This window comes from Diplotaxodon limnothrissa, linkage group LG9 (genome assembly GCF_057381915.1).
Source record: "Diplotaxodon limnothrissa isolate DT_005_m linkage group LG9, D_limnothrissa_male_GT1.1, whole genome shotgun sequence".
Lineage (NCBI taxonomy): Eukaryota > Metazoa > Chordata > Actinopteri > Cichliformes > Cichlidae > Diplotaxodon > Diplotaxodon limnothrissa.
Genome location: NC_140604.1, coordinates 13,046,792 through 13,066,934, shown reverse-complemented (window position 1 = coordinate 13,066,934; position 20,143 = coordinate 13,046,792). Strand labels below are relative to the sequence as shown.

At 43.2% G+C, this 20,143-nt stretch overlaps 2 protein-coding genes and 7 non-coding genes across 11 annotated transcripts; all 9 read left to right on the top strand.

Moving 5' to 3' along the window:
* Nucleotides 1–1,691: 1,691 nt before the first annotated feature.
* On the top strand, nucleotides 1,692–7,063 carry LOC146625273 (serine/threonine-protein kinase pim-1-like). Of its 3 annotated transcripts, XM_085361980.1 has the most exons (10): nucleotides 1,692–1,728; nucleotides 2,686–2,811; nucleotides 4,177–4,419; nucleotides 4,554–4,706; nucleotides 4,828–4,922; nucleotides 5,060–5,107; nucleotides 5,211–5,429; nucleotides 6,445–6,625; nucleotides 6,712–6,882; nucleotides 6,972–7,063. In XM_085361980.1, the coding sequence occupies exons 1-10, from the start codon at nucleotides 1,692–1,694 to the stop codon at nucleotides 7,061–7,063; spliced, it is 1,365 nt and encodes a 454-aa protein (XP_085218106.1). The 3 variants fall into 3 exon arrangements, with proteins under 3 accessions (XP_085218106.1, XP_085218109.1, XP_085218108.1); XM_085361983.1 differs by lacking the exon at nucleotides 2,686–2,811; XM_085361982.1 differs by lacking the exons at nucleotides 1,692–1,728; nucleotides 2,686–2,811 and adding an exon at nucleotides 3,701–3,761.
* Nucleotides 7,064–9,539: 2,476 nt separating this feature from the next.
* On the top strand, nucleotides 9,540–11,247 carry LOC146625272 (protein pop-1-like). The gene is made up of 7 exons (XM_085362145.1): nucleotides 9,540–9,571; nucleotides 9,675–9,737; nucleotides 9,941–10,097; nucleotides 10,233–10,340; nucleotides 10,457–10,490; nucleotides 10,600–10,760; nucleotides 11,158–11,247. The coding sequence occupies exons 1-7, from the start codon at nucleotides 9,540–9,542 to the stop codon at nucleotides 11,245–11,247; spliced, it is 645 nt and encodes a 214-aa protein (XP_085218271.1).
* Nucleotides 11,248–11,515: 268 nt separating this feature from the next.
* On the top strand, nucleotides 11,516–11,587 carry trnag-ucc (transfer RNA glycine (anticodon UCC)). The gene has a single exon. It is a non-coding gene; the product is annotated as a tRNA-Gly (tRNA).
* Nucleotides 11,588–12,162: 575 nt separating this feature from the next.
* trnas-aga (transfer RNA serine (anticodon AGA)) lies at nucleotides 12,163–12,244 on the top strand. Its single transcript has one exon. It is a non-coding gene; the product is annotated as a tRNA-Ser (tRNA).
* A 1,360-nt stretch (nucleotides 12,245–13,604) lies between these two features.
* trnag-ucc (transfer RNA glycine (anticodon UCC)) lies at nucleotides 13,605–13,676 on the top strand. The gene has a single exon. It is a non-coding gene; the product is annotated as a tRNA-Gly (tRNA).
* Nucleotides 13,677–14,251: 575 nt separating this feature from the next.
* Nucleotides 14,252–14,333, top strand: trnas-aga (transfer RNA serine (anticodon AGA)). The gene has a single exon. It is a non-coding gene; the product is annotated as a tRNA-Ser (tRNA).
* A 1,994-nt stretch (nucleotides 14,334–16,327) lies between these two features.
* Nucleotides 16,328–16,409, top strand: trnas-aga (transfer RNA serine (anticodon AGA)). The gene has a single exon. It is a non-coding gene; the product is annotated as a tRNA-Ser (tRNA).
* A 2,007-nt stretch (nucleotides 16,410–18,416) lies between these two features.
* On the top strand, nucleotides 18,417–18,498 carry trnas-aga (transfer RNA serine (anticodon AGA)). The gene has a single exon. It is a non-coding gene; the product is annotated as a tRNA-Ser (tRNA).
* A 1,360-nt stretch (nucleotides 18,499–19,858) lies between these two features.
* Nucleotides 19,859–19,930, top strand: trnag-ucc (transfer RNA glycine (anticodon UCC)). The gene has a single exon. It is a non-coding gene; the product is annotated as a tRNA-Gly (tRNA).
* The last annotated feature ends 213 nt before the right edge of the window (nucleotides 19,931–20,143 follow it).

Here is a 20,143-nt window from a genome sequence, read left to right as displayed (position 1 = left end):
AATCTGGGAATCACATCAGCTTTAAGTAAATCATGCTAGCTCACTGCATGTGACAATCCCACCACCTGCTAACAAGATTATGTTGCTGTCATTAGAAGGACTACATTGTGTGATTATTTCACCAAGTGTCTGAATAAAATTTGACCAACTAATTTAGTTTGTGTGGCTATTTCTGTGTGTATAGATTAATAAAATGATTAGGTTCCATTCAGTAATCCAAATCAAGTGAGTACACTTTGGAAATAAATCAAGAGAGGATACATACACATAATTCGGTAGTAGAACGACTTTTAGCAGCTATATCTTGAAGTAATCATTTTCTGTATGGCTTTATCATCTCACATAACTGTGGAGGACATTAGGCCCCTCTTTTAACAAAAGAAACTGTTTATTGGGCTTGATGGCTATTTAAAAGTCAGTGCTATAGTTCGGATATTTTTTCTTCTCTTGTTGCATTACACAGTTTTACTAAAGTAAATGACTCATTGTCTTGATACATGCTCAATCATCCAGGTAAGTACATCCCCAAAAGTGGATTTTGTTCATCTGGACATAGCGTTTTCAGTGGGAAGAACCTTTTTGTCACTCAGCCAAGTGACTCCTGCAGTGCAAAAAACCGACTCATTAAAATATACTAATTACAACAGCTAATATTCATTCTTTAACATTTAAACATCTTAACATACCTATCTTAAAATATAAGTAAAGTTATTTTTATTTATAGCATTAAACATAACTGACATTTTGGTGCATAGCAAAACTGTCAGTCATACAGTCATAGAGTCATAGAGCATGGTTAGCACCCTCATGACTTACCATATTTGCAATGGGCAATTAAAATTGGTACACTCATACTTTTTTGAGGTATAGTAAATATGCTTCAATTGATAGTCATTAATTAAGTGTGAGATTTCTGATTATTTGGCAGTCATTGAACGTGTCACAATGCCGTGAGCATAGCAGCCACCCAGCCCAGCTCTAGAATTTTCTTTTCCTCCCTTGATCTGATGAGGAGTGTTGTTCTTGTGCCCAATGCCAGCTGGAAACTTGGGTACATTTAATATGAGTCGCTGTAGATACGTTTATGAAACATTTGTACTTGAAACTGATGTTTTAATGTGTTGTTAGACAGAGAAGTCATGAGCCGAATCCGACAGGCATTGGCCATTGCATGAACTCCTCTGGGGAGTTAGCTTGCAGCACATGTTCAAATTGAATGTTCTGGGTCTTATTATGCTGCAGCGAGATTCAAATCCACAACTGCCATGTTTTTGTTAAGGAAGAAAGCTAAATGTTGTAAAATATGTGAATGAAGTTATTACCGGGCTGGATAGCAGACTGTTAGCAAGCTAGCAGCTAAGGAAACCTGGCTACCTTTCCAATATGGCGGCTGATACAAGGTCAAATATCAAGATTATGTGTTTTTGCCTAAGAAAATTGGGTTAACAGCATTTATTTTTTTTCTGTTAATATTTTTTATATGGACCAGCCTGTATCTTTATGATGTTAAGACTGCTAGATGAGCTGTTAGTGACGCTGAGTTAGTATGACTATGCTTTCTGTGTTTTTTCCCTCCCCTTTTGGTATCCTGTTCCTGCTGGATGAGCCACTTCATGATCATCCTCATCTGATGACTCCGCTGCGCTATCCTGCCTGGTAGATTGCTGCAGGTGTATGCTTCTGCCAGCTGGATGCTGTTACTGGATAGTACACCATTCCAATGGAGCGGTAGGAACAAATTGAAACACACTAAAAGAAAAGGGTTATTGTTTAAAATTGTGTTTTAATAAATGTGTTAATGTTAATTAAGTGTTCATTGTGTGCTGGAGGTCCTACTGGTCCTATGGTGGAGCAGCTACTACCTCTCCTTTAGGAAACTAGCCTCTGATGGGATACAGATATTTGGGACACATTTCAATTCTTGTAAGGGTTTAAAAAATACACAAACTTGGAAGAGTTGGCTGGATTTGTACAAAATGAGATGGCTGGCAATGGAAAGATGCAATTCGATTGTTACATGTTTAACCCTTTAAAGCCGGTCAGAGCAGGCACGCTCTGTTTTGCGTAACTATTTTTAAATCCCTGTAGAACCGGGAACCGCATAAGCTCGCGCAATAATTTTTTTTTGCATATGAAACCAGAGGAGTTGTACTTACATCTTATGCCATCAGCTTGTCCTAGGTCACGGTTTCCTTCCACATATAGCTTTGCAAAAATTGCATAAAAAGCGCTTGCAGGAACAAAAACATAATATTCCAGAAACACGCTTTGCCGATCCGATCAGCTGTTTGTATTCCACTAAAATTATATATTGTAATATGAAAATTGTAAAGTTACTTAACCTGTGAGTCCTTGGTAAAGACATTCTCTTCAAAGTGAACGCTGCAAAGGTGAGATGCAAGTTTCAAGTACAGTACATTTCAAGTACATCCTTCTTATGTTAGCTAGCCACTAGTTCAGTCTCTGTGCTACACCATCTCCTACAGGACAACTGCAAAAACAACAACAACAACAACAACAACACAGAACAAAAAAACAAAACATGTAGTTAAGATGATGGTTTTTAATTAGCTGCTGTAAAACAATGTAATAACAATAAATAAATGCAACATGACATTAACTGCTTTTTAGGTAAGTACTTTATGTACTTTTGGAGAACTGTTAGATCATCCATGTTTTCTACAGTCATTGGTTTGCTGGACAAAGTGGCCCACCCGAGGGGTCCCCTGCCATTGACCAGCAAGCCACCCTGGCTGAGGATCATCTGGTTGCCAGGGCAGAAGGAGCAGAGCATGCCAGGCAGTCATGGAGGTACAGCACTCTAATAAGGTGTCAAGGGGGTATACACCAGGCTTTGGTGGACACGGGCTGCACACAGCTCCTGGTTCACCAAACCCGCTTTGCCCCGGGACATTATTGGTGTTGCAGTGGGTGGAGGTTACATGTGTACATGGGGGCATTCACAGACAAAACACATGGAATAAAGGCTGCAGTCAGTTTGTACCTGTGGCGTCCTCTAATTTTAGGAACACGTTGGCAGGGATTTAATAAACTTTTGAGGCAGTATGTGGGGTTCTGATCACGATATTAAGTAGTGTGTAGTGTCTGCGTGGCGCTCAGCGGTGATGCAGGGTTGTCCGACGCCGATTCCGATGATTCGCCCCACAGAAGATTTTCCACTGGTGACACCCTACGCTCAGCCTTTGACAAAGTGATAGAAATTGATGATCACTTCCTGCTGCGTGGACCTACCCTCGCTTTGTACTATTGAATGATCCTAACAGAAAAAAACAGAGTTAACACTGACTTAATAAAAAAGTGTTATATTTTTATCTCAGATAAACTAGTCAGTGTTTATTAGTGTTTGCTCAACTAGAAGTCTTCATAGTAGCATCCACACATCAAGTCTTTAAACAAATAATGAAAGGATAATGAAAGAAAGTTTAATGTGAAATTACTGAATTATATGAAATGCCAGAGTGTTTTTCTTTAAACTACTTGGGACACTGCCTTTTAGTGATGTCACTAAAAGGCAAGGTTCTAATGTTGTGTTGCCATAGACTCCGGAGTTTACTTTTAAAGCTCACTTACAGAACTGACTTATACAGCTTAGTTAGAAAAGTCAAGCATCCAGATATTTGAAGGACTATTCACTCATTAAGGTGACATTTTTTATTTTAAAAGTTCTCAAAAAATTAAGATGAAAAAGGAAACAAGAAAAGTTACGACTGAGGCAGATAAGAAAGATCCAGGAGATCAAAGTAAGTAAAAAATAAAATCCCCTAAATAACAGAATGTACATTTCTAACAATGTTGAGGCTCTGTGTATAAAATGATTCATTTTTAGAGGATTTAAATCCTGGTTTTGATTGAAACTAACCTGAGTGCAACATGTCTAATCAAAGAAAGGTTACTGGGGCACTTTGTCTTTTGGTAAAATAATGTGACAAGTTTATTCTTGGACTGAGCAGTGAAAACAGAGCAACAAGTGTCATCAGTATCTAGACTTAGTAGACCTAGTATGGACTCGTGTTGGTGTGTTTTTTTATCAAAAGGATAAACTTGTTATTATATTGTAAGCAATACTAATTTAAAATTCAATGACATCAAAATCCTTCTAGTCCTGATGTCGAGCGCTCTTTTTCACTAATGTGTTGTTGTTGTTGTTGTTTATAGATTGTAAGAGCAGGATGGCTAAAAGAAAGGCCAGTCCTGAAAAAACGACCCCCATAAAAAGAAGGAGGGTCACTGAGCAGGCTGGTCCTTCCACCAGCTCAGATGCTCATGTGGTCGGGGGAGTTAAGCGAAAGGTCCAACAAGATGAAGCGGGGACAACCAATACAGCAAAAAAGCGTAAACTTCTTGAGCATGTGAGCGGTGACAAGGGGCAGGCATCTTCCTGGTTGGACACTGGTAAAGGTAGGCTAATTAGTTGAGTGAGGGGTAGATTAAGTGTACATCTGGTTGCTAGTTTGAAGATATTAGTGTTTGGGAGATATTTGTGTCTATTATCTAATAAGCTGACGTGCTTTTGGTGTTTTCCACATCTGCAGACTGCAGCATAGAGATTTCAGAGAGCTGCAGTAAAAACAAAAAGGCTGGCAAAAGGAAAGCTGCGGGAGACACCAGGGACCCACCTAAGAAAAAGAACGTGGACCAGGACAAAACCAAAACCGTTGCCAAAAAGTCAGTGGCTGAACAGAAACGTAAGTAGCAAGCAGCTTAGCTTTTATATTCAGGTGAAGAGCAAAATGAACATTTAGGGTACAGCAGAGAGTAATTTGTGTGACAGCTGTAGTAAAACCCAATTTGTGTTTGTCTGTTTAGGTGACTTCCAAGCGAGATACGTGGAGGAGCACCGGCTTGGAGAAGGAGGATGCGGAGCAGTGTTTGCTGGCTACCGCATAAAGGATCATTTACCAGTAAGTGTTCAGATGGTGGTAGTAAGACAGGCAGTAATGCAGATAAGGGATAATATCGTAAGCTGAGATGTATGCTGTTTTACACCTTTAATGATGTCATACTGAGGAAATGCTCATCAATGCCCTGTGTCTTTTAGGTGGCCATCAAACACATCCCAAAGGGGAAAGTGTACTGCAAAGTGAAGGTAAATGTGCAAGACTTGAATTGTTTTTACATTAGTGGATTGCATGCAGCGTTCACCTGTGGAACGTCTGTGCCTCATCATCCACTTTGTTGAAATATTTCAGGATGATAACGGGAAGAATGTGTCAGTGGAAGTTGCCATCATGCTGAAGCTTGCAGCTGAAGCAGATGGATCAGTGGAAACATCAGCCCCAGTGTCTCTGTTGGAGTGGTTTGACTTTGGCAGAGAGCTGATCCTGGTGATGGAGAGACCTGTCCCCGCTGTGGACCTGGATAAATACATAGAAGAAAATGGAGGATTTTTGCCAGAGGACAAGGCCAAGGCAAGTTGACTTGCCTTAGAAGAGTCTTAGACTGTACATCATTCAATCAAAGCACAGAGTATTAGAGAAACATTAACCCATTGATTGATTATTGTCTTTTTCATCGTTTCCAGGTAGGGCTGGGCTATATCATACCATTCACGGTAATACCGGTGTAATTTTGGGCAACGATAGGAAAATGAAATATCGCGCTAGAATAGGTAAAACGCGCATGCGCAGTGCCTATGTTTACATACGCAGATGGCGGTGACGCAGAAAGAGAAGAGCAAAAGTGGATCGTTGAATGAAACGGATGAACCAGAAGTGGTTTGTAAAAATGCTGCAACTTTAGTGGTGTGGAACTGGTTTAGCTTTCGTCCGTCAGATACACAACAAAGCACGATTTTTGGTAGCGCATGCTAGCGGGCCGCCGTTATTACCGTGTTGTTTGGAAAATACGGCACACTTAAAATCAATCCTTTGATTTTTCTGAAACTCGACAGTGCCCCTTATAATCCCGTGTGCCTTATGTATGAATTCTGGTTGTGTTTACTGACCTCAAAACGATTTTATGTACACGGCGACTTTGCTAAGCTACAAAGCCGCACCGCTCGATGAATTGTCGGAGCATTACGGCTATCGTAGGCAGGCGCCTCGCGGAGTGATACGTACTGCACCTCAACGTGATATTACCGTATTGTGTGTGTATAACCTCTTTTTAAGCTTTGTGGATATTTTACATGGTTATGCTGAGGATATGTCGGCCAATTTCCACTGGAAATGCCTTTTGGTTAAACTGTCAGCAAGGAATTTGCATTTGCACTGTTACATTTTTATATAACTTTAATGCACATAAAAAAACAGCTGCTTGTTTAAGTGAAAATACATTTATGGGGTTTTTTGCACTAATAAAGTTGTGGAGTTGTAAAGTATTTTGTCTAGTGTCAGTTATATCGTCAGTTATATCGTTATCGCAACTTTTCAAATGTATATCGTGATAAATATTTTTGGTCATATCGCCCTGCTCTATTTCCAGGTCATTCTGAAGCAGCTGGTTGATGCTGCGAAGCACCTGGAGGATAAACACATCTTTCACCGGGACATCAAGAGTGAGAACATTCTAATTGAGACCGGCTCAGATGTACCGCGTGTTCGTATCATCGACTTTGGACTGAGCTGCTTTGTTAAGGAGCAGTCGCAGTACCGCGTCTTCTATGGTAACATATTCTGCTCTTGCTCTTCACAGATGTCACAATTTTCGCCTTTTGTTTTAGAAGAAATTGCAATTGTGTCTGTTTATTAGGTACAGAAATTTACTCCCCTCCCGAGTGGTACGGGCGCAGTTGCTACAGGTGTGGACCCACCACGGTATGGCAAATGGGAGTGGTTCTGTACGAAGCGCTTCATGCCGGGGACTTTAACACCACGAGCTTCCTCAAAAAGCGCCTGAAATTCAAAAGACATCTGTCCAAAAGTAAGAAAACGTTACACTTCAAGACTGACTGATGGCTTGGACCACTGGAACTATCATCTTCATGTTTTTTCTCTTTCCTTTCTTTCCAGACTGCCGGGATTTCTTGGACGCGTGTTTAACCAAAGTCCCGGAGACGCGGCCGACGCTGGAGGAGCTACAGCATCACACTTGGCTGAGATAAGCCTATCACACACACACACAAACACACACAATTCAGACGTTATCATTTATGTGTGATGTATGAATTACCTTTCTTTTTTTCAGGAAATAATTTTTTTTAATTGGCCCACTTTAAATTTCAGTGTTTTGGAATTCCTGTAACCCCCCCCAGCCATCCCAGGAAAGGGGATCTCTCTTTGAATGGGCTTTCCCGAGGTTTCTTCCCGTCAGTCTGGCCCCCCCAGGGGAGTTTTTCCTCGTCTTCATAGAGAGCTTGGGCTGGCTCAGGAGCTCCATCAAAACTGTCTTTATTTAATTACTCTAATGTAATCATATACTTTAAAGTAATCAAATAAAAGACAGTAAAAATCTGAAGACTTGAAGTAAACTTCCATTAAAATAAAACTTGTTTAATTCATCTTTGCTGAGGATACTGTGTTATTACTATTTCAAGGATTATGTCAGAACACCGGATACTGGTACCCATCCCTACCCATCACTAGGGAACAGAACAAACCAGACATCAATTACAACAAAAATGACACTGACCCAGCCAGCATAACTTGTCTGCCTTAAGAAATGTTTAGCAACATTACAAATTGGGTGATATGCCTTAAAGTAGCTTCTCATGTGTTCAGCATTGTCAAAGGCTACATTTTAATTAAAACCACAATCTAGTAATGTTCTGTCTTTAACCTTCCTAATTTGTTTTTTGTCCTAACCTAACACTAAATTGCCAGTGAAAACAAAAGTTACATAAATAAAGAAGAGTAAAGAAAATTACGGTCTCACACAGGAGTCAAACTCTAGTTTCTAAATGCTGTCAGTAATAGGAAATTCTATCTTTAAAAAAAACCCAAATTGTTACACCACTTTGTCAGCCTCGCTGGCGTCAAGAATCATTAGTATTACTCCTATGCTAAAGCTTTAGTAGAGGTTGCACATCAGTTGGTGTCCCTGCCCCTTATCCCCCTTAAAATCCTAACTTGAAGATGCAGAATTTGATTCCTATTAATATGGATGTCATTCATGAAAGTAATACCCAAGCAAATAGCAATTTTATTATGATCTGTGCTGCAGTTGTAAGACCGGGCACTCGAATCTTTCCTAAAACCCTCTCCCCACTCCCTACTGACATTGTCGTGATGTTACTGATTTCTCACTGCAGTCATGCAATTTATTCTATAAAAAGCTTGAACGCGATAGACGCGAACAGAGCGTCAGGTTTACATGTAAAGTCAATGGAAAAGCGCGATGACCCGCGATTGCGGCTCCCGCAAAAATTCGGAAGCGTACAATGAGAGCAATTTGGTACGTTTGGGGGGGGGTTTACCTCCGATGGGTGCTCTTTTTCGCTTTCGCTGCCTTCCAGGAGGGGAAAGGATGAAAAGAGAGGCGATTTTCCAGCTTCTTGCCTTCCCTATGGTGTGATCTAAGGTTGCAACCGACAACACAGCTCGTAGGAACTCAGTGCCACGGCCCTCGCTTGGGGGGCGGGGAGACGTGCACTCGCTTTTTCCTGCTCCAGCCAAGTCCTCCGCCTGCTCTACATCTCTCCTATTACCTTTTATTACGCTTGCACTCATGCCTTTGCCTTTCACCACTTCAAAACTGCGCCTACTTCAATATTACCTTCATACGCTCTCTTTGCTTTTCGCCTTCCTCACTACACTAAGTACCATTTTTAACGCTGTGTACTCACTCTTGCTAAGTACATGTGAACAGATCTTGAAGAAAAAAAACAAAACGAAACATACTTTTCTTTTCTGTTTTATTGAAAGCACTTTACAGAAAGTACAATTGTTTACAATGAACAAAGAAGTAGGTACACTGTAAAATCTAATTAGTTCCCAGAACTCAAAAAAATTGAGGAAACTCGTTGCCTCAAAAAAACTAAGTAAAGCTTACTTAAGATGACTGTTAGGACAACTTACACATTGCAAGTCTGCAGTATTAAGAATAACTTGATATTTCTGACTGTACAATTTTAATTGTTTACCTACTGACAAACAAGTTCAACTAAATGAAAAAACTATTTGTGGTAACCTGAATATGATTAGAAATAATTAACAACACTTTTTGTAATGATGTTAAAATCAGCCCAACTTTTATTTTCAAGCACAACAAAGTATAACAGCCAACATACTGGACACTGTTCTGCTGAACAACAAACAATTATATTGCCGTCAGTGTTATAATCTTACAATGAAACAAAGTCTTAGATGTAATTATTCTGAAAATAAGTTTAGGCCTACCACCTACTTGATGATTTTTAAGTTGGTTTTTTTCTGTTGTTATTTCAATTATATTTGCATATTTGAAACAAATTTTATCTATCTATCTATCTATCTATCTATCATTTCTCACGGCACACGTATATTGTCGGTTTTTTTCTTCTTCTTCCACCTAGTGGATAGATGATAGTATTGCAGCTTATCGCATCACCTGTTGTGTGTTTTGTGTGTTTCAAGACAAATGTGCTCAGAATTCCCGATAGCATGCTCCAGAACCTGCGTCCTGTTGGAGTACTGTACGTAAAACACACAAACACTGGAGTGAACACAGCTGCTGAACATCTCTATATTCATAACTTCTTCCTGTTATCTCATATCTGTCTCCCTTCATCTGTGTAGGAACGGTGTACAGATGTATGAGTATGTCACTCCTGCTCCTCCACCTAACACCTCCACTCCAAAGTAAGTTTGCTCGGCTGCTTTGGTTCACTGATCTGCAAGTATCTGTCATTTGTTTGCAGATGTCTGCAGGAATTATTGTAATGATCCATTAATGGTGCCTGATTTCATTCAGTTTTACAGCTTGTCTCGTGTTTTTGAACTGCTTCCCTCACAGTTGTACACAGTGCTAACATGTGCTCTTACTCTGTGTTTTATTCCTGAAGAAAAAGAAAGTGCCCAGCCCAGCAGGATGAAGATGGGCCATACGTCAAGAAGCCGCCAAATGCCTTCATGCTCTATCTCAAAGAGCAGAGGCCAAAGGTCATTGCTGAACTCAACATCCCTGGAAGTGCAGCCGTAAATGCAGTGGTGGGACAGAGAGTAAGTGTGTAACTCTGCATACATTTATGCATCTGTTAATGTTGTCTGCTCATGTTTTTGCATGTGTCCCAGCTGTCCTGTAGTTATGTGTAGTAGCAGTGCTCACAGTGTGTTCTTATGATCTTCTGTCCACAGTGGAAGTCGCTTTCAAACGACCAGAAAGCCAGATATTTCAAGCAGGCTGAAACAGAAAGACAGAATCATGCCAAAGAGCATCCAGCCTGGTCGACCAAAGAAAACTATGTATGTCCAAAGTGCCAACATGAAGTTCCTACATGTGTGCATCACTGCACTGAATGATGAAACAGTCACTGCACAGAGTTTGTATCAGCTAATGAAAACTCTGTGTTTGTTTTCAGGGCAAGAAGAGGAAGAGAATCAGACTTAGAAAAGGTGAAAGAAGATTTCTTGGTATCACAGCATCTTACATAAGAAATGTGATGAAAACGAAACAAAAATGTGTTGAAAAAAAGAAGACAATGTATTTTTGTTTGCGTTGCAGAATCTGCATCTGTACATGAAGAAGAAGCTCAACAAGCCAACAACTTGCGTATGAGGCCAGCTGAGTCACAGCCATCTTCTTCTTCTCATTCATTTCTGACAGAGCCACATGAGCAGCCACAGACAAAGCCAGATGACAGCAGCGTGCCTCGCCAGCAGCCAGTGTGTTTGCAACTGCCAAACACACAGGCATCACCCTACACACCTCTCTGTCAAGAAAATCAGGTCTCCCCTGCCTCTCACATGAATTTCCCTGAGGACACCTTCTCTCTTCATTGGCTCCCAATTAAATCCCAAATAAAAATCCAAATACTTGCCCTCACACACAAGGTCTTGAATAATCACCACCAATTTTGTCTACAAGATCTCACAGTGCCATATCATCCCAACAGAGTGCTTTGCTCTCAGACTGCTGGCTTCCGAGGGGATTTTAAAGTGCAATGGAAGGCAGAGCCATCACTTTTCAGGCCCCTCTCTGTGGAACCAGCTCCCACTTTGTATTCGGGACACAGACACTTGCTCTCATTTTTGAATTAAGCGTAAAACCTTTTTGCCAAAGTCCAATAACTTGAAAGAGGAGCCAAAGACGTCCTCGTCCCAGATTCGTCCCAAGACAGATTCACACCTATTCGCACCTTGTCTGCTGTGACCTGAAGAACTCGCGTGACCATTGCGACTCTCAAGGTGCTAAAAATCACGCAAGAGTATAAATGTGTGAGAGGCCACACTTGAGTAGCAAAGAAGCTTTGCTGATGAGATTAAATGTGCAGTTGCATGAAAGCACTAGTCTTTTTAGTGATCTACCTTTTGACCAGTTTAGAACCTGACAAGCGAGTAATCACAATGCCCACCTTGTTAATTGTCCTGTAAATCTGTATAAGCCGGACAATGAATCAGTGATGTTGCAGTCTTTCACAGCGATGGTGGTATAGTGGCGAGCATAGCTGCCTTCCAAGCAGTTGACCCAGGTTCGATTCCCGGCCATCGCAGTTGCCACTCGCAGTGCTGTTCAAGCATGTGGCCTGCGTACTATTTTACACTAAAAACGTTCTCCGCTCTTTCTGCAAATGCTTACAATGTCAGGCCAGGTGCATTCTTCATCGGCCTCGCTGCTACCGTTTGCTGTGGAAAGACACTGTTCAAACAGGCTTTGAGTTCTCATCACTTCATACCTATACCTTCTTACATGAAACTGTGATTGGACACGCTACTTCTTCATAAAGACACCCAGTCCCACTTTAAATATTGTGCTGAATGTTTGGAATGAAGATAACATTTTACTAACCATGTACTGATCAGCTCTTTGCGGTGGCAAAATCATCAGCTGTGTGTGTTACTGTTCATGCAAACAAGCAAGCTAATGTCAGCCAGCTAGCTTCAACCGCAGCTGTGCTGCACCAATCTCACGGAACTGCAAAACCACAAGCTTTCGCACCAAAGTCATGCAGCTACCGCATTTACAATCCAGCGTGGCCGTTGTTGTGCACATCCTACTTGAAAGATGTGTGGCGTAGGACTTGGAAGACGTATGTCTTTCAAGTATGTAGTTCCACAGCCCAATGTGGTTGTTGTGGCCGAGCGGTCAAGGCGATGAACTAGAAATCCATTGGGGTCTCCCCGCACAGGTTCGAATCCTGTCGACAACGGTCAGCTGTTTTGCGGCAGTCCAGACGGTGATTTGAGAAGAAGGCATGGAGATCACCTGAGAAGGTGCCAGGAGAAAGAGCCAGGCCTTTGCTTGTGAAAATAGAGCACGCAGAAGCAATGGACCCAGCTATGTCCTGACAAAATTAGGCACATATTCAGTAAACATGGCATCCTTCAATTGGTCTCTTAGCCACCCCACACGTTCCCCCGTGTAGTCGTCCAGGATCCAGTCTGAGTACCGCCAATGACTCATGCGTCTGACAAATGCTGATTGCTTTGCGAGAGGACTGGGATCGGGATTGGAGGCACAGCGGATTTCACCGGGAATGGGACAACAGCAGAAATAGCTTCAAACATTACTGCATGAAAAGCACAAGGAGTGGACACATTTCATTGTTTGGAACACTGCTTTTCACTACAGCTCTTTGCATGTAAAAACTTTGCTCTTCTCCACAGCTGGCTGACAGACACGCAAAAGCGCAAGCAAGAGTGGCCACAGACCCACTATACCGGCCTTTGTACACTCTCTCCATCTAATGATAGAGAGGAAGGATACATTCACTACTTCTAGCCTCCACTATTCAAATTCAGTATTTTCACAGTGTCCTAAAAGCTTCCTGAAAAGCCTTTACACTGTTTTCCAAAACGCTGCATCCAGAGCACAGTCAGGGACTGGAAGGACAGAGTAGATTTCCCCCATATGGACTTCTCACTTCATTGGCTCCCAATTAAATCCCAAATAAAAATCCAAATACTTGCCCTCACACACAAGGTCTTGAATAATCACCACCAATTTTGTCTACAAGATCTCACAGTGCCATATCATCCCAACAGAGTGCTTTGCTCTCAGACTGCTGGCTTCCGAGGGGATTTTAAAGTGCAATGGAAGGCAGAGCCATCACTTTTCAGGCCCCTCTCTGTGGAACCAGCTCCCACTTTGTATTCGGGACACAGACACTTGCTCTCATTTTTGAATTAAGCGTAAAACCTTTTTGCCAAAGTCCAATAACTTGAAAGAGGAGCCAAAGACGTCCTCGTCCCAGATTCGTCCCAAGACAGATTCACACCTATTCTCACCTTGTCTGCTGTGACCTGAAGAACTCGCGTGACCATTGCAACTCTCAAGGTGCTAAAAATCACGCAAGAGTTTAAATGCGTGAGAGGCCACACTTGAGTAGCAAAGAAGCTTTGCTGATGAGATTAAATGTGCAGTTGCATGAAAGCACTAGTCTTTTTAGTGATCTACCTTTTGACCAGTTTAGAACCTGACAAGCGAGTAATCACAATGCCCACCTTGTTAATTGTCCTGAAAATCTGTATAAGCCGGACAATGAATCAGTGATGTTGCAGTCTTTCACAGCGATGGTGGTATAGTGGCGAGCATAGCTGCCTTCCAAGCAGTTGACCCGGGTTCGATTCCCGGCCATCGCATTTGCCACTCGCAGTGCTGTTCAAGCATGTGGGCTGCGTACTATTTTACACTAAAAACGTTCTCCGCTCTTTTTGCAAATGCTTACAATGTCAGGCCAGGTGCATTCTTCATCGGCCTCGCTGCTACCGTTTGCTGTGGAAAGACACTGTTCACACAGGCTTTGAGTTCTCATCACTTCATACCTATACCTTCTTACATGAAACTGGGATTGGACACGCTACTTCTTCATAAAGACACCCAGTCCCACTTTAAATATTGTGCTGAATGTTTGGAATGAAGATAACATTTTACTAACCATGTACTGATCAGCTCTTTGCGGTGGCAAAATCATCAGCTGTGTGTGTTACTGTTCATGCAAACAAGCAAGCTAATGTCAGCCAGCTAGCTTCAACCGCAGCTGTGCTGCACCAATCTCACGGAACTGCAAAACCACAAGCTTTCGCACCAAAGTCATGCAGCTACCGCATTTACAATCCAGCGTGGCCGTTGTTGTGCACATCCTACTTGAAAGATGTGTGGCGTAGGACTTGGAAGACGTATGTCTTTCAAGTATGTAGTTCCACAGACCAATGTGGTTGTTGTGGCCGAGCGGTCAAGGCGATGGACTAGAAATCCATTGGGGTCTCCCCGCACAGGTTCGAATCCTGTCGACAACGGTCAGCTGTTTTGCGGCAGTCCAGACGTTGATTTGAGAAGAAGGCATGGAGATCACCTGAGAAAGAGCCAGGCCTTTGCTTGTGAAAATAGAGCACGCAGAAGCAATGGACCCAGCTATGTCCTGACAAAATTAGGCACATATTCAGTAAACATGGCATCCTTCAATTGGTCTCTTAGCCACCCCACACGTGCCCCCGTGTAGTCGTCCAGGATCCAGTCTGAGTACCGCCAATGACTCATGCGTCTGACAAATGCTGATTGCTTTGCAAGAGGACTGGGATCGGGATTGGAGGCACAGCGGATTTCACCGGGAATGGGACAACAGCAGAAATAGCTTCAAACATTACTGCATGAAAAGCACAAGGAGTGGACACATTTCATTGTTTGGAACACTGCTTTTCACTACAGCTCTTTGCATGTAAAAACTTTGCTCTTCTCCACAGCTGGCTGACGGACACGCAAAAGCGCAAGCAAGAGTGGCCACAGACCCACTATGCCGGCCTTTGTACACTCTCTCCATCTAATGATAGAGAGGAAGGATACATTCACTACTTCTAGCCTCCACTATTCAAATTCAGTATTTTCACAGTGTCCTAAAAGCTTCCTGAAAAGCCTTTACACTGTTTTCCAAAACGCTGCATCCAGAGCACAGTCAGGGACTGGAAGGACAGAGTAGATTTCCCCCATATGGACTTCTCTCTTCATTGGCTCCCAATTAAATCCCAAATAAAAATCCAAATACTTGCCCTCACACACAAGGTCTTGAATAATCACCACCAATTTTGTCTACAAGATCTCACAGTGCCATATCCTCCCAACAGAGTGCTTTGCTCTCAGACTGCTGGCTTCCGAGGGGATTTTAAAGTGCAATGGAAGGCAGAGCCATCACTTTTCAGGCCCCTCTCTGTGGAACCAGCTCCCACTTTGTATTTGGGACACAGACACTTGCTCTCATTTTTGAATTAAGCGTAAAACCTTTTTGCCAAAGTCCAATAACTTGAAAGAGGAGCCAAAGACGTCCTCGTCCCAGATTCGTCCCAAGACAGATTCACACCTATTCTCACCTTGTCTGCTGTGACCTGAAGAACTCGCGTGACCATTGCGACTCTCAAGGTGCTAAAAATCACGCAAGAGTTTAAATGCGTGAGAGGCCACACTTGAGTAGCAAAGAAGCTTTGCTGATGAGATTAAATGTGCAGTTGCATGAAAGCACTAGTCTTTTTAGTGATCTACCTTTTGACCAGTTTAGAACCTGACAAGCGAGTAATCACAATGCCCACCTTGTTAATTGTCCTGAAAATCTGTATAAGCCGGACAATGAATCAGTGATGTTGTAGTCTTTCACAGCGATGGTGGTATAGTGGCGAGCATAGCTTCCTTCCAAGCAGTTGACCCGGGTCCGATTCCCGGCCATCGCAGTTGCCACTCGCAGTGCTGTTCAAGCATGTGGGCTGCGTATTGTTTTACACTAAAAACGTTCTCCGCTCTTTCTGCAAATGCTTACAATGTCAGGCCAGGTGCATTCTTCATCGGCCTCGCTGCTACCGTTTGCTGTGGAAAGACACTGTTCAAACAGGCTTTGAGTTCTCATCACTTCATACCTATACCTTCTTACATGAAACTGTGATTGGACACGCTACTTCTTCATAAAGACACCCAGTCCCACTTTAAATATTGTGCTGAATGTTTGGAATGAAGATAACATTTTACTAACCATGTACTGATCAGCTCTTTGCGGTGGCAAAATCATCAGCTGTGTGTGTTACTGTTCATGCAAACAAGCAAGCTAATGTCAGCCAGCTAGCTTCAACCGCAGCTGTGCTGCACCAATCTCACGGAACTGCAAAACCACAAGCTTTCGCACCAAAGTCATGCAGCTACCGCATTTACAATCCAGCGTGGCCGTTGTTGTGCACATCCTACTTGAAAGATGTGTGGCGTAGGACTTGGAAGACGTATGTCTTTCAAGTATGTAGTTCCACAGCCCAATGTGGTTGTTGTGGCCGAGCGGTCAAGGCGATGGACTAGAAATCCATTGGGGTCTCCCCGCACAGGTTCGAATCCTGTCGACAACGGTCAGCTGTTTTGCGGCAGTCCAGACGTTGATTTGAGAAGAAGGCATGGAGATCACCTGAGAAGGTGCCAGGAGAAAGAGCCAGGCCTTTGCTTGTGAAAATAGAGCACGCAGAAGCAATGGACCCAGCTATGTCCTGACAAAATTAGGCACATATTCAGTAAACATGGCATCCTTCAATTGGTCTCTTAGCCACCCCACACGTTCCCCCGTGTAGTCGTCCAGGATCCAGTCTGAGTACCGCCAATGACTCATGCGTCTGACAAATGCTGATTGCTTTGCGAGAGGACTGGGATCGGGATTGGAGGCACAGCGGATTTCACCGGGAATGGGACAACAGCAGAAATAGCTTCAAACATTACTGCATGAAAAGCACAAGGAGTGGACACATTTCATTGTTTGGAACACTGCTTTTCACTACAGCTCTTTGCATGTAAAAACTTTGCTCTTCTCCACAGCTGGCTGACAGACACGCAAAAGCGCAAGCAAGAGTGGCCACAGACCCACTATGCCGGCCTTTGTACACTCTCTCCATCTAATGATAGAGAGGAAGGATACATTCACTACTTCTAGCCTCCACTATTCAAATTCAGTATTTTCACAGTGTCCTAAAAGCTTCCTGAAAAGCCTTTACACTGTTTTCCAAAACGCTGCATCCAGAGCACAGTCAGGGACTGGAAGGACAGAGTAGATTTCCCCCATATGGACTTCTCACTTCATTGGCTCCCAATTAAATCCCAAATAAAAATCCAAATACTTGCCCTCACACACAAGGTCTTGAATAATCACCACCAATTTTGTCTACAAGATCTCACAGTGCCATATCATCCCAACAGAGTGCTTTGCTCTCAGACTGCTGGCTTCCGAGGGGATTTTAAAGTGCAATGGAAGGCAGAGCCATCACTTTTCAGGCCCCTCTCTGTGGAACCAGCTCCCACTTTGTATTCGGGACACAGACACTTGCTCTCATTTTTGAATTAAGTGTAAAACCTTTTTGCCAAAGTCCAATAACTTGAAAGAGGAGCCAAAGACGTCCTCGTCCCAGATTCGTCCCAAGACAGATTCACACCTATTCTCACCTTGTCTGCTGTGACCTGAAGAACTCGCGTGACCATTGCGACTCTCAAGGTGCTAAAAATCACGCAAGAGTTTAAATGCGTGAGAGGCCACACTTGAGTAGCAAAGAAGCTTTGCTGATGAGATTAAATGTGCAGTTGCATGAAAGCACTAGTCTTTTTAGTGATCTACCTTTTGACCAGTTTAGAACCTGACAAGCGAGTAATCACAATGCCCACCTTGTTAATTGTCCTGAAAATCTGTATAAGCCGGACAATGAATCAGTGATGTTGTAGTCTTTCACAGCGATGGTGGTATAGTGGCGAGCATAGCTTCCTTCCAAGCAGTTGACCCGGGTCCGATTCCCGGCCATCGCAGTTGCCACTCGCAGTGCTGTTCAAGCATGTGGGCTGCGTATTGTTTTACACTAAAAACGTTCTCCGCTCTTTCTGCAAATGCTTACAATGTCAGGCCAGGTGCATTCTTCATCGGCCTCGCTGCTACCGTTTGCTGTGGAAAGACACTGTTCAAACAGGCTTTGAGTTCTCATCACTTCATACCTATACCTTCTTACATGAAACTGTGATTGGACACGCTACTTCTTCATAAAGACACCCAGTCCCACTTTAAATATTGTGCTGAATGTTTGGAATGAAGATAACATTTTACTAACCATGTACTGATCAGCTCTTTGCGGTGGCAAAATCATCAGCTGTGTGTGTTACTGTTCATGCAAACAAGCAAGCTAATGTCAGCCAGCTAGCTTCAACCGCAGCTGTGCTGCACCAATCTCACGGAACTGCAAAACCACAAGCTTTCGCACCAAAGTCATGCAGCTACCGCATTTACAATCCAGCGTGGCCGTTGTTGTGCACATCCTACTTGAAAGATGTGTGGCGTAGGACTTGGAAGACGTATGTCTTTCAAGTATGTAGTTCCACAGCCCAATGTGGTTGTTGTGGCCGAGCGGTCAAGGCGATGGACTAGAAATCCATTGGGGTCTCCCCGCACAGGTTCGAATCCTGTCGACAACGGTCAGCTGTTTTGCGGCAGTCCAGACGTTGATTTGAGAAGAAGGCATGGAGATCACCTGAGAAGGTGCCAGGAGAAAGAGCCAGGCCTTTGCTTGTGAAAATAGAGCACGCAGAAGCAATGGACCCAGCTATGTCCTGACAAAATTAGGCACATATTCAGTAAACATGGCATCCTTCAATTGGTCTCTTAGCCACCCCACACGTTCCCCCGTGTAGTCGTCCAGGATCCAGTCTGAGTACCGCCAATGACTCATGCGTCTGACAAATGCTGATTGCTTTGCGAGAGGACTGGGATCGGGATTGGAGGCACAGCGGATTTCACCGGGAATGGGACAACAGCAGAAATAGCTTCAAACATTACTGCATGAAAAGCACAAGGAGTGGACACATTTCATTGTTTGGAACACTGCTTTTCACTACAGCTCTTTGCATGTAAAAACTTTGCTCTTCTCCACAGCTGGCTGACAGACACGCAAAAGCGCAAGCAAGAGTGGCCACAGACCCACTATGCCGGCCTTTGTACACTCTCTCCATCTAATGATAGAGAGGAAGGATACATTCACTACTTCTAGCCTCCACTATTCAAATTCAGTATTTTCACAGTGTCCTAAAAGCTTCCTGAAAAGCCTTTACACTGTTTTCCAAAACGCTGCATCCAGAGCACAGTCAGGGACTGGAAGGACAGAGTAGATTTCCCCCATATGGACTTCTCACTTCATTGGCTCCCAATTAAATCCCAAATAAAAATCCAAATACTTGCCCTCACACACAAGGTCTTGAATAATCACCACCAATTTTGTCTACAAGATCTCACAGTGCCATATCATCCCAACAGAGTGCTTTGCTCTCAGACTGCTGGCTTCCGAGGGGATTTTAAAGTGCAATGGAAGGCAGAGCCATCACTTTTCAGGCCCCTCTCTGTGGAACCAGCTCCCACTTTGTATTCGGGACACAGACACTTGCTCTCATTTTTGAATTAAGCGTAAAACCTTTTTGCCAAAGTCCAATAACTTGAAAGAGGAGCCAAAGACGTCCTCGTCCCAGATTCGTCCCAAGACAGATTCACACCTATTCTCACCTTGTCTGCTGTGACCTGAAGAACTCGCGTGACCATTGCAACTCTCAAGGTGCTAAAAATCACGCAAGAGTTTAAATGCGTGAGAGGCCACACTTGAGTAGCAAAGAAGCTTTGCTGATGAGATTAAATGTGCAGTTGCATGAAAGCACTAGTCTTTTTAGTGATCTACCTTTTGACCAGTTTAGAACCTGACAAGCGAGTAATCACAATGCCCACCTTGTTAATTGTCCTGAAAATCTGTATAAGCCGGACAATGAATCAGTGATGTTGCAGTCTTTCACAGCGATGGTGGTATAGTGGCGAGCATAGCTGCCTTCCAAGCAGTTGACCCGGGTTCGATTCCCGGCCATCGCAGTTGCCACTCGCAGTGCTGTTCAAGCATGTGGGCTGCGTACTATTTTACACTAAAAACGTTCTCCGCTCTTTTTGCAAATGCTTACAATGTCAGGCCAGGTGCATTCTTCATCGGCCTCGCTGCTACCGTTTGCTGTGGAAAGACACTGTTCACACAGGCTTTGAGTTCTCATCACTTCATACCTATACCTTCTTACATGAAACTGGGATTGG